This window comes from Alexandromys fortis, unplaced genomic scaffold (assembly GCF_014885135.2).
Source record: "Alexandromys fortis isolate MF-2015 unplaced genomic scaffold, M_Fortis_MF-2015_v1.1 scaffold_362, whole genome shotgun sequence".
NCBI classification, from domain to species: Eukaryota; Metazoa; Chordata; class Mammalia; order Rodentia; family Cricetidae; genus Alexandromys; species Alexandromys fortis.
This window is the reverse complement of record NW_026068272.1, coordinates 329,603-342,899: the sequence shown is the minus strand read 5'-3', so window position 1 is coordinate 342,899 and position 13,297 is coordinate 329,603. Positions and strand designations below refer to the sequence as shown.

The following is a 13,297-nucleotide window of genomic DNA, read 5'->3' as shown; positions in this document are numbered from 1 at the left end:
CACTTAGGAATCCCCCACACAAAGAGCTGGCCCACCAGGCACTTGCACACTTAGGAATCCCCCACACAAAGAGCTGGCCCACGGTGCACTTGAACATTTAGGGTTCCCCCACACAAAGAGCTGGCCCACCGTGCACTTGAACATTTAGGGTTCCACCACACAAAGAGCTGGCCCACCGTGCACTTGCACAGTTTATGAGTCCTGCTCAACTATCCAGAAGCTCTACACGGTATGTTTTCTACTATCTTAAACATACATGACGGTTTTGTTTGAGGACTATAGAACAGCAGCTGTCAACATGAGGGTCATGATCCCTTTGGAGTTGCCTGAGACCACTGAAAAACACAGATATTTACCTTACAATTCTTAACAGTAGCAAAATTATAGTCATGAAGTGGCAATGATAAAATGTTATGGCCGGGGTCACCACAACATGAGGAACTTTATTAAAGAGTCACAGTGTTAGGAAGGCTGAGAATCACTGCTGTAGAGCAACAGGAAGAGAAAGGATGATATAAAATATGCTCCCTGTGGATACTAAAATAATGACAGTTAAGAAAACACATTTTAAAAATATTTTTTACCTTTTCTTAAGAAATCATTCAGTAATATAAAGAATCTTTAATATGCAGGCCTATAAAACAAGGTAAAATCTAAGATAATAAATGCAGAAGCAGACCCAAAGAGTCATTGTGCAATTTATCAACAATACCCTGGAGACAATTATAGACAACAAATTATCAATCTTGAAAATGCAAAGGAAAAAACAGAAGACAAGTGAAAGCAGCGCAGGAAAAAAGAGAGAAGCAGGGACTTATCCCATCAAGTGTGAAGCCAAAAGACATTATCTGTGGTTCATGGGAATCCAGATAAACGAAGCCCTCATCACTACAGCAGAGATCATCCTAGCTGATAACAAGGCTGAGTCAGGCACTTACCAAGAAGTTTTGGAACTGTTCACTTAATTGTTTGATGCAGTGTTTAAAGTGACCCTGAGGGAGGGGCTGAGACATTGGGGGAGGGGGGGTCTACAGCTGTTGACCGTGGAAAAGTTTTTCTCTAGCCTTTGCGAGGCCCTGAATTTGATGCCCAGATTAAGAAAAAAGTACCAGTTTTAAACTACAAAGTAAATGACACAGGAACCAATAGTGGTGATGTACTTCCATTGCAGAGGAAGAGAGAGACTGAAAGCAGGACAGGAAGTCAGAAGATAGCATCTAAACCGGGCCCGTCGGGAAACAGGCAAAAATATATTACTGAGAGAAATGGGAATCCTCAGAAGAACTAAACTGAAACCACTTCTTAAAATTATGATGGTTTCCTCTGGAAATAGGAGTGGGAGGCAATGTGGGACAGAAGACCAATGCTTCCTTATCTCTGTAATTTCAGCACTATCTCCATGTCATTCGCAGGAGTGACTTACTTTGATCATTTCTCTTAAACTTAGTTAATAATTTCTTTTTTAAAAAAAAAGTAGCAATATAATCTTGTCCACTACTTCACATAGGCAAAATGTTTTGTGCTTTTGTGGTTTCCTGAGAATGGTCTAATAATGCAAGGTTAATGGGTCACCTATAGCCAGGCGGTGGTGGCACAGGCCTTTAATCCCAGCCAGAGGCCAACCTGGTCTACAAAGTGAACAGGCATGGCTGTTACACAGAAAAACACTGTCAAGATGATTTAAAAAAAAAATAGTCACCTTGTCCTAAATTTCTCATTTAATGTTGTTACTTTTGGTAATAAATACAAACCAATTCTAGAGAAAACTGAGATGTGGTACCTCCTGGTTAATAAGGGTAGAATTCACTGTCAATTGTCCAAAAACTCCAGTTTACCCACCCATTCCATCTCGTGTGTGCGTATATGTGTGTGTGTGTGTGTATACACATACGTGCAAGTACAAGAGCAAACATACAAGTGCATGTGGAGGCCAGAGGACAACTTTAGGGATCATACCTCAGGAGTCAGCCACTTTGTTTGCTGAGACTAGGTCCCTCATTGGCCTGGTACTTGCCAGGTAAGCTAAGCTGACTGACCACAAACCCCAGGGATCTACTGCTCTCTGTCTCGTCTCCAACACTGGGATTGTAAGCATGTGTCCCTGCCCAACATTTTTCAGTGTGGGTTCTGGGGATCAAACTCAGCACTTTATGGCCTGCACTTCTCCCTCACACATCCGCCTGATCTCTAATACCCACATTTTTCATTCCTCTTTTCTTAAGAACAGATCGATTTGAATACCCTGCTCACAAGTATAGGTTTCAGAGAGAAAAGGCCGGGTGCAATTACTGACACTAGAGAAGCAGAGCTATTATCATGTTCACAGTAGGCAAGAGCCTCGGTGCTGTGCTGGTGACAGAGAGGAGCTGATACAGCACAGACAGATGTTACAGATGCTGGCCTGAATCCCAGGCATGCACTTGTGCGCCATCCAGACAACGTTGGAAACACACAGTATAGACACTCAGGCCCCTCGCCACACATATTCAGTTTAAGCTGAATAACATATGTCCTTAATTTCAGAAAAGCAGCCAATATCTAAAACTGATTTTAAGAAAAGAAAGTCATGTAAAATGTCTGATTTCCACCTTCTGAGGCAACAGACGCAGTTTCCTCAGAGACAGGTCATCCCAAGCTGCCCACACTTGCCTGCTTTCCTTGTTTATATTATCAGTTTGCCCCGTGAAGGCCACTGGCATTTCTAACTCTTGCTATAAAGGTCATAGCATGTTGACACACGTAGCCCTTGCCCAGAATCTTAGAGAAAGGATTATGCCAACAGGTTTTGATAGCAATGGGGACATCAGTCATTCTTACCTAAGGTAATTTAAATAATGGAACATTTTCTTCTTTTTTATATTTCTATTTATTATATTGGGATGGGGTGGGGTCCTACAGCACACACGTGAAAATCAGAGGACAACCTGCAGGATTCAGTTCTCTCCTACCATGTGGATCCAGGAATTGAACTCAGGTGGTCAGGATTGATGGGAGGCGCCTTTCCCACTGAGCCATCTTGCGGGCACAAAGCAATGAGCCTCCTTAATGAGGGCTTGTCTTAGCCCTCACTCCATAAAAATACACACACACACACACACACACACACACACACACAAGCATTGTTGTGCTTGCCTCAAAATTAAAGGTTTCTATATGGGCCTATTCCACTGCAAGAGAATCCTTGCCACTTGCTTCACTATGAACACAACCAGGACCGGATGGCAGATAACAAGACAGTAACTGCTAGTGGGCAGTATCAGAAATCACTCTGAACAGGCAGAAATTAAGCGGAGAGCAGGGCTACCAGCAGCTAAACCTGCATCTCTATTCTGAACAAGGCGGCCAGCGTTTACTCACACTTTAACGTCTCCCCAGCGTACGGAATGTGCAGCTTGAAGCGGTCGCAGTTGGGTCCAGGAGTCAATGACGTACAGCTTAAGAAATTCAGGGGAGAGAAAAGATTTTTAAGAACAAAATTGAAAAGCCCACATATTTATAACACTTAATAAAGAAAATAAAAAATAATTTTTATACATAAAAGGCTAAAAGAAGAAAATGAAAGCCTTTACTGGTCATGAAATCTAAGACAATATATGAGCCCTAATCTGAGACAATTATGTATCTCACAATAAAGCCTCCATGCTTTCTAACAACAAACACTAAGTGCTTCAAGTACCTCTAGAAAAGAAGTCTATCTTGACTTTTAAAGCCTTGTATATCATCCAGAACTCCTTGGTGCCAAGAACTGTAAATGCAGAGAAATTTTATGGTCATATTTTAAACATAGATTCTTAGCTTTCACTCTGTTCATACAAAAAGAGCCCACTTTTGGCCTTTTTCTAGCGGCAGATGGTTTTCTTTCTTTCTTCAAAGGTACGATGCTTTCTCTAGCTCTGGCACACCATACCACTCATCTGCAGGAAAGCACAAAGCGTGGTACTTGATTTCAGATAAAATGCAAATGTGAAAGATGGGACTGAGTCAGCCAGCCAGGTCTCAACATTTGGGAGTTTTAGAACTCTAGGACTTTACGAGGTTTGACAATGGCCTCTGCTTCTCCTACAGGTTTGTTTTCTAAGGTATCTCTACAAGTGAGAGCTTCATCTGCATGACATACACAGCCCTGATCTCTTAGCTGAATAAAAGACGGTGGTGGTGCACACCTTTAATCCCAGGACTGGGGAGGCAGAGACAGGCGGATCTCTGTAAGTTCAAGTTCAGCCTGGTCTACAAGAGCTAGTTCCAGAATAGGCTCCAAAGATACAGAGAAACCCTGTCTCGAAAAACAAAACAAAAAAGACTCATAGGAAGCTGATGAAGAGCTCTAGGTGGGCACCGGCTCGGTTCAACCATGCCCAACTTTCTCATTTTATTTCCCACATTGTTTGCTCTATGCTGTAGAGGCAGCAATCTTTTAAAAACAGAGTCGGTTCAATAATAGGATTCTTCTGATGAAAATCCTCCTCTGCGCCTGGTAGAAAAACCGACGCGACTGCCGCCACTTGCAGGCCCCTGAACTACCTGCCTCTTACTGGTTATCATCACCTTTTGCTCTTCTGGTCCCGTTTGCTGTGGCCCGTCTGCACTGCCCAGACGTCCTCCTTAACTGTACCAGCCTAGTCTTGCTTTTGTGCCTTTGCACATGCTGTCCCCTGCCTGGACTGCGCGCCCCAGGACTTTGCTTGTCCCTCCAAGCGTCTCGAGTTTGGATTTCATCTCCTCTGAGGGTCCCCTTGATTTTCCAGTGTGGAGCAGCACCTGCTTTATCGCAGAACCCTGAATTTTTTTTTCCTTCCTATCCCTGGCTTATCTGTTATTTTTCATCCTCACTGGAACTGAAATACCGGTAGACTGTAGGCTTTGGCTGTCTATCTGCTCGGTATTCCTGATGTGCAGAGCAATGCTCAGCACCCTCCTCCAAATGAACTGAATGAGCTGGCACTGGACCACACAGCTGAAGAAAACGTGCTTTCGGATGAAGACCCGTGCAGTAAGCGCATCTTTCATACACTTCCCCTCACCTCCCGAAACTGGAAATGTGCTATTTTACAGTCTCACACGGGAAAGCTAAGAAAGGGACATCAATTCTACACATCTGAAAGTGGGAACTACAACTGGGAACTCTTTTTTTTTTACCTAAAATTACATTTTTACTATGTGTGTAGGCATACACAGTCATGTGTGTGCACTCCGGTATGTCGTGGCACACATGTGGAGGTCAGAGAACAACTTGTGGGAGTCGATGCTCTCCTTCTACCATGTGAGCCCCAGGGACTGCACTCCGGTCAAGTTTGGCAGCAAATAGCTTTATCCAATGAGCCACCTCGCCAGCCCTCAAGTGAGAATTCTTGCTAACATCAGAAGAGGTAGTTTTTTTCCTATTACTACTTTTCTAACACTTTACTTCAGAAACGTCTGCAGTTACCAATTTGATTTAAGAAAATGTTGAGCATAAGCTTCATGTACCCTCAGCCTCACAGTCTCATCTAAGCACATGCCTCCTAGAATTGTTCTGTGTCTGTTTGCTAACTGTGGCTTGTTTTCTCAATCCAACTGGAAGGCTTTAGTGCTGGTAACTGTTACATACATTAAAAAAACAAAACACTGACCACAGTGCTAGGCACTCGACATGCATACTGATAACCACAACTCAAAAACTGTCACTGAAGCATACAGGCCTCACGGGTTCTCAGAGGGGGCACTGGCATTAGAAATAGTGTCCAGGAAGGACACTGTGTGACTAGGTGGGCATTCCAACCAGCATATATGCAGATAAGGATTTGCTGAATGAGCCAGGCATAGTGGCGCAGGCCTTTAATCTGAGTATTTGGGAGGCAAAGATAGGCAGATTTCTGTGAGTTTGAAGCCAGAGTGATTGACACAGACAGCATGGCCAGGGCTACATAGAGAGACCCTATGTTAAAAAATAAATGAAGAAAGGGACTGAGGGAGAGAGGGAGGGAGGGAGGGAGGGAGGGAGGGAGGGAGGGAGGGAGGGAGGCTTTGCCGAATGGATGTACCAGCCTATCAAGCCTGGAGCTTGTTCATGATAAAAACTGATGCCTTGCTGGTACTGGGAGACGCTCTCATCCCATCTTGAGAAGAGCAATGTGTGATTATTGGGGAAGACCCTCCCTTAGTAAGGTCAAACACTGAACTCAGAATTTAAACTTTAAATAATTGCTTAAAATTTTTCTAACATTCACTGGGTATGCATTAAGTGGCAACCACTATTCTTAGTTCTGGAATTAAACTAGTTCCATTCACAGTAACCTTTTAATTTGGGCACAATTATCATTTCCATTTAGAGAAGACGTGAACCCCCTGGATAATATGTAAGTGACTTGTAGGAGGTGATAGAGCTATAGTCCAGACCAAAGATGTCTGACTGCAGAGCCCACTGTACAAATCACCACACTAAGCCATCTCTCAATTAAAGTGATGACCACTAGAATTAATGAAAAAATACAAAGTGGACATTTTTAACAAATGATATTCTATTAACAAAGTACCAGCAATGCAAAGCAAGTGCTGATAACCAAAAAGAGGTTGTGATCAGAAAGTAAAGGGAGGGGACAGAGGACATGAAAACCAATTATAATTGTGTGTGTGTGTGTGTGTGTGTGTGTGCATAAGGGCTGGCAAGACAGCTCAAGAGGTAAAGCACCTGTCACAAACCTGCCAGCCTGACCAAATATAGTAGGTATGTATCTCTTGAACATTGTCCCGTGACTTCCACATGCACTGTGACATGCTCCACCCACACACATATACACATGTATGCACACACACACATACACACCCAAATGTAATTTTTCAGTTAGAAAATATATATGTGTAATAAGAGTACCAAAAAATCCATTACTTTGTATGTTAACTAAAATTTAATAAAATATGCATTTCATTAATATGCATTAATGAAAATCACTTATAAATATGTATAAGAACCATATTTGCACACATCAACCAATGACATAAAAGAGAATAAAATCCTTGACACTTGATTCTTGAGATCTACAATGCTGATACTCTTGATTCATTTAGCAGATTATTCATGAAAAGTCAAAAAAATGGTGAAAAGTAATTTTTATTGATTCCTCTTTAAAACTATTTAAACTATTTAAAATCTATTCCTAGTTATTGAGATATGATTCAAATTATTAACTTTTCTGTATAAATAGAAAATGGCCGATTTCACTGTATTTCATAGGATTTTAGTTGGCCAAACACTAATGGAGATTAATCAAGATACATACAGGCATCTCACAATCTTTAGAAACATCAACATTTTTAAGACAATGCAATATACAAGAAAACATGCTTTCTGACTTAAGGTTAAACCTACTTAATTCAATACCGTCTAAAAAAGTAGTGAGTCTGATCATTTCTGTTCTTTAAGGCATCTAAGAAGAGGAAAATAGATGAATTCAGGGTCCTTCCCTGAGAGTGTGTCAGTTTCCTCCTCCAGGGTATTCATTCACACTTGGCATGTTCTCCTACATAGCTTCCTGTTTTCAAGATAATGACGTTTGTGCTTCACCAACAACACTTAACATCCGCTAAGACGGAAGCCTTCAGCTTTGGCAACCTTAAGTAACAGGTGACAGGGAAATAGAATAGGCTCCGAGACCAGTAATTGCCTTGTAAATAGCACGAGTCACATGCTGCAGTGAGTAACTGGTAGTTGATATTTGCCACGGTTTTAATTTTATAGAATGAAGTGGTTTTTTTTTTCAGGATTAAATCAAACATCAATAACTTTACTCACACTAAATCAGCTTCAAAATGACCATAGCATCCAAACTGGCTGACATCTTACTGTAACATCTATCTAAATAATCTACAAAATGCAAAGGTATTCAAACCAGTTCTAGGACTCTCAGCCCTTTAATGCAGTTACCGCACATACAGCCAACTAAATCAAACTGCACAAGGTGAAGTTTACACCCCCCTCAAAGGAAACATGTGAATTAAAACTGGTAAGAAGGAAGTAGCCACATTATACTGTAGTAAATCTCTTTCACCATTCTCCAGGAAATGGGACTTCCTTGACACACCACATGTATATCTCTGTACCACTAAAACCTAAAAGGTAAATTTCCAGAACCTACTAGGAAATTATGCATTTAATTCCTAGAATAGAATTCCAAATAACCATTACCAAAGTAAGTGAGTCATCCTAGGTTTTTTCCTAAACACCACAAAAATAAAATATTCAATGTGTTTAAGTGTGTTTGCCAATTTGTGTGGCATCAACTGTTATTCCCAGTTTCCATGTAATATCTCCATTTATAAATGATAAATTTCAACTATACCTTAGAATATGGAGTAGAAGATGTTGGTTGATATTCCTCTGACAAAAGTCAGATTTAAAATGCAATGATTGTAGTAGAAATGATAAGCTCAAACACTACTTTTTTGTTTGTTTGTTTTGTTTTGTTTTGTTGGTTTCTCGAGACAGGGTTTCTCCATAGCTTTTTGGTTCCTGTCCTGGAACTAGCTCTTGTAGACCAGGCTAGCCTCGAATTCACAGAGATCCGCCTGCCTCTGCATCCCAAGTGGTGGGATTAAAGACTTGCGCCACCACCACTGGCTCAAACACTACTTTTAATCTATAGCAAGGAAGTGTATGGTGAGCCTGTGCCTCTAATCCCAGCACTAGCAAGCAGAGGCAGGTAAATCTCCATCTCAGTAAATTCAAGGCCAGCCTGAACCACATATGAAGTTCCAGGACAACCAGAACTGCAAGGAGACCCTGTCTCACAAAAAAAAAAAAAAAAAAAAAAGGAAGGAAGGAAGGAAGGAAGGAAGAACGTGACAGCAGCACTCTTTAAATAGCCCCACACTGAACAACACATGATGTCCATTGGCTAAAGGACAGATTAAAAAAAGATAAAATAAACAACACAAACATTGTATAGTAATGAAAAAGTACTTTCACTGAATGAAAGACTGTATACTATCATAATTCCATTATTTAAAATTCAAAATCATAAAAAGTAATATTGCATATGCTAAGTGACAAAAGAAAATTACTATGATAAAAATCAAAATGATTTAACTACTGGAAAAGAAAGAAAAGGCCAATGACAAGAAGAACACATAGCACTCCTAGGATGCTGACCTTTCTGTGTGTGTGCGTGCACACAAACAAATGTGGTATGTATGCATGGAAATATAGAGGCCAGAGGCCAGTGCCCTGCTCTACCACTTTCTACCTTACTCCTTTGAGACGGGGTCTCTCACTAACCTGGAACTAAGCTGGTGGTCAGCAAACCCCAGTGATCCTTCTTTCTCTGGCCAGCCAGTACGGTTACTCACAAGTCTGGGTTACAGGCACATGTGAAGCAATGCCCAACCTTTTCCTAGGTGCTGGGATCCAAACTCAGGTCCTCATGGTTTCAAGCAAGCTCTTACCCACTCAGCCATCTCCCATCCCCCAACACTTTATTTCTTGACCTGGAGGCCAAGACGGTCATGTTTCAATATCTACTAAATGTAGATACATCCCACATATCATCCATCCCTTGAACTGGACTTTCTATGGTCATTAGAATTAGCACAGTGACCACACACACAAGTTCACATTTTGTTCTCCAATGATAGTAAATAATTTTTGAAACAACCTGCTCTCGTGTATTTCATTCTTCATATTAGAATTTCTTAACTTATTAAAATAGGTTTTCCAGAAATTTGTGATCAGAGACATACATTTACTTTTTCCAAATAAAATTTGCAACTACTTGTTGAGCATTCTGTGACAGGTACAGAAAATGCTAGAGATACGCAGTCTGTGTTCAGAGCCTATCAGACAACATCATTCCACAGAATGAAAATCTCGGGGAGAGAAGGGTTCAATACTAAAAATGTGGAATAAATTCCCCCTTACTACAGGAAATACAGGATGACACTGATGCTAAAGCTGGGTCCCAGCTCTTGAAGACAAGAGTCCTAGGAAGAATGAGCATCACACAATGCCAGATGCCTTATGCTGGTGCTTTCTATTATAATGGTAATGCTAATAATGTAAGCACAGGCCATTTTCAACAAAATCTTTCATATAACTACCAAATAGACTGGAAACTAGTCCACACATGTTGCTAATTTGGCATGTCTTCTATTAGTACCTCCATAATTTTTTCAATGTCTTTTCCAAATATGACTGGTAAAAAAGTACCATATTAGAAATAACATAAATTATAAATATTGCTTATTTCATGCTGTGCCATTTTAATTCAGATTTCATGTGATTTATAATTTATACATATAATATAATTAAATAAAATGCATGTATTGAGATTCTTAACCAAATTGTTTAGACTAAACTATAGTCTGAATGATTATATCCCTCCAAAATTCATATGATAAAATCTAATCCCCAGTGTGTTGACATTAAGAGGCAAAAGCTAAATAGGTCACTATGAATGGGACTAGTGCCTTTATAAAAGAGGCCTGACAAAGCCTGTTTATCCTTTGGTCCTGTACCAGGAGAGGATACACAAAGAGCATCTATGCAGAATGAGCCTTCAAGAGCTCTAAGTCTACTTAGACTTATGACCTTAGACTCCCCAGCCTACAGAATTCTGAGAAACAAACTTATATTGTTAATAAATTATCCAGTGTAACGTCTATGCCATAGCCATTGAAGCAAACAAAGACAGGGTAGGCAATCAGCAAAGTTCAGAGATCATTGTTCTGAGAGTTATAGAGACATGTCTCTTTTCAAGAATCTTGTGCTGTAATCAGAAGACAAACATCACAACAGTAAAATCAAGACAATTTAAATAACAAGTCGAGACAACAATAGATGCAAGGCACAAAGCAATTAACATGATTAATTGCCAAATTAGTGGTTTAAGAATATAAGAACAATTAGATTTAAGAGAGCAGGGACACTGTTTTCAGTGGAGTAATCAAGGAATGTTCTCTGAGAAAATGGCCTCTCAGAATGAGCTAAATCCGGTCAAGAAGGGAATGCAGAACACCTCCCTGTAACTGTCCTAAAGCAGGACAAACACAGGAGTTCATCACTACATGGCTGAAGTTGTCCAGCAGGGCTTCTCCTGGCACACAGCTGACAAACACTGCAGAGATACTTTCCTGTAACAAGCGGCAGGAAGGCAGCACACACTCAATCAAAGAACACCTTAAACAAGCCACACAAAAGTCACAGAGCAACTACTGGTAGCTCTCACTCGTAGAAATGTTATTAGAAAGGCCAAGGTCAGCTTACACGTCATTTGTCTACATCTAAAGTACAATATAACCATGTAAAATTGTTATGATAAGCCATTTCAATAGAAATATTCTTATAGTCATTTTAGACCATTTTCATCACTTTACCTAAAACAAGTCCTAAGTAGATGCCCACCCTAACGTTCAACTCTATTCAACTCTGGGGCTTTTGATTTTGTATAATATACATATTCTTTGAATTCTTGTCCTTATAAGCAAATATTTACCTATGGAGAATATTTACTTTGGCATGCTCTGGGAGCTCAGTTTTGAAGGAGCTAAACTTACAAAGCTTTGATCTGCTTCCCTTATTAATTTTCAAGCCATATGCTTTATTTATGCTGATTATTTCCACAGTGAATCACACTTACCAGGTGCTCAATATATGCTATCTTGCTTTTCTTTCTTTTTCTTTTTCTCTTTCTTTGCATCATCTATCTACCTATCATCTATCTACTATCATCTATCTACCTATTATTTATCTATCAATCATCTATTTACCTATCATCATCTACCTACCTACCTATCCATCTATTTATTGAAACAGGATCTTATTTGGTAGTCCACACTGGTCCAAACCTCTCCTTCCTCAGTCTTCTTAGTGTACCATCTATTGTCATGATATTCTTATAAAAAGGAAATCTGAAACAAGTACAGACAGCCCAATACAGTGTTTATAAAGCACTGAATTGAAAACATTCTCTTTACTCAAAATTCATGCATCCTTGTAAACACAGCATTTGGGAAGTTGAGGCTAGGGATCAAGAGTTCAAGGTCAGGGGCTGGAGAGTTGGAGAGATGGTTCCGAAGGTAAGAGCACTGGCTGCTTTTGCAGAGGTCTGGGCTTTGATTTCAAGCACCCATATGATGGCTCACAACTGTCTGTAACTCCAGGTCCAAGGGACTTGATACCTCTTCTGGCCTCCTTAGCCACCTGGCACACACATGGTGCAAAGACATCCATGCAGGCAAAACACCCAGACATATAAAATAAGATAAATGTATTGTTTAAAATGCTCAAAGGTCATGTCTAGGCACATGGCAAGCTTGAGGCCAGACTAGGCTGCAATAAGATACTATCTCCATACCAATAAACAAGACAACAACAAAAGCCATGTTTCTTAGTATAATCCAAATGCACAAAGTAATGATGCTCTCCTGTATTTTCACTCAACCAACTACTGAAATTTTGAGAAGTTTTTATGCTTATAATTAGCTACCGTATTTGCTTAAAATGATTTGTATTATCCAGTCTTGCCTCTATTCTAGTAACTGCAGTATCTAGCTATGTCTTTATTCTAAGATAAAACTGAAAAGGCCAACTTCTGGACTGTCAGAATGGCAAACTCTTTTTAACACAGTACTGTTCAAAGTGGAATCCACAGAGCAGCTCTGGTATATAAACTGTTACTAATCCACAAAAACTCATGTAAGAATATTAAAACTTCAAGGCAATGTGTAAAAACAATGTTAAGCCTGATGGATCCAATAAAGAAAAGATAAAGATAAGCCTGATGGTTCCTATTTTTTTCACTTTATTTTTCTAATAATTCATCTTTATGATATACTACAAAAGTATCAGTAAGAAACTGGATAATTTTTTTTAATCTCTGTTCTTGCATTAAAGACCCTCTGAGAAACAGTTCACTGATGATGCTTTAAATGCTGAAGGCTGCAGGTTATCAAGATGAACTGCTCTCGTTTGATGTCCCCCACTCTCTCCATTCCTCTGGCTTTCTCACAAGAGTCACAGACACTACTCCTTTATTTCCCACTGCTCTTTGAGTTCTACTAGGCTGGCAGCAACATCAACACAGTCCACTGCTTAAGACTTAGCACCAGATTCTCTGAATACTCAGACTGGGAATTCAGCTTCCCTTTCACCACGCACACCTTTGCTCCTGGTGAGATTAGTGACCCTATTTGAAGAGTCACGCTGCCTTACAGTATGAATGCTGGCATCATTTATGGAAATATAAGTTACTAAAATTCTAGTCGGGTAGTGGCGGCACACACCTTTAATCCTAGCACTTGAGATACAGGGCAAATCTCTGAGTTCAAG

General features: G+C 40.1%; 1 protein-coding gene across 1 annotated transcript in view; it reads right to left on the bottom strand.

The window, feature by feature from the left end:
- Babam2 (BRISC and BRCA1 A complex member 2) overlaps positions 1 to 13,297 on the bottom strand; it is a 313,631-nt gene that overhangs the window by 276,521 nt on the left and 23,813 nt on the right. Inside the window, exon 3 of the mRNA XM_050132036.1 lies at positions 3,358 to 3,434. Within this exon, the coding sequence (XP_049987993.1) occupies positions 3,358 to 3,434 (77 nt within the window). The remainder of the gene's footprint in view (positions 1 to 3,357; positions 3,435 to 13,297) is intronic.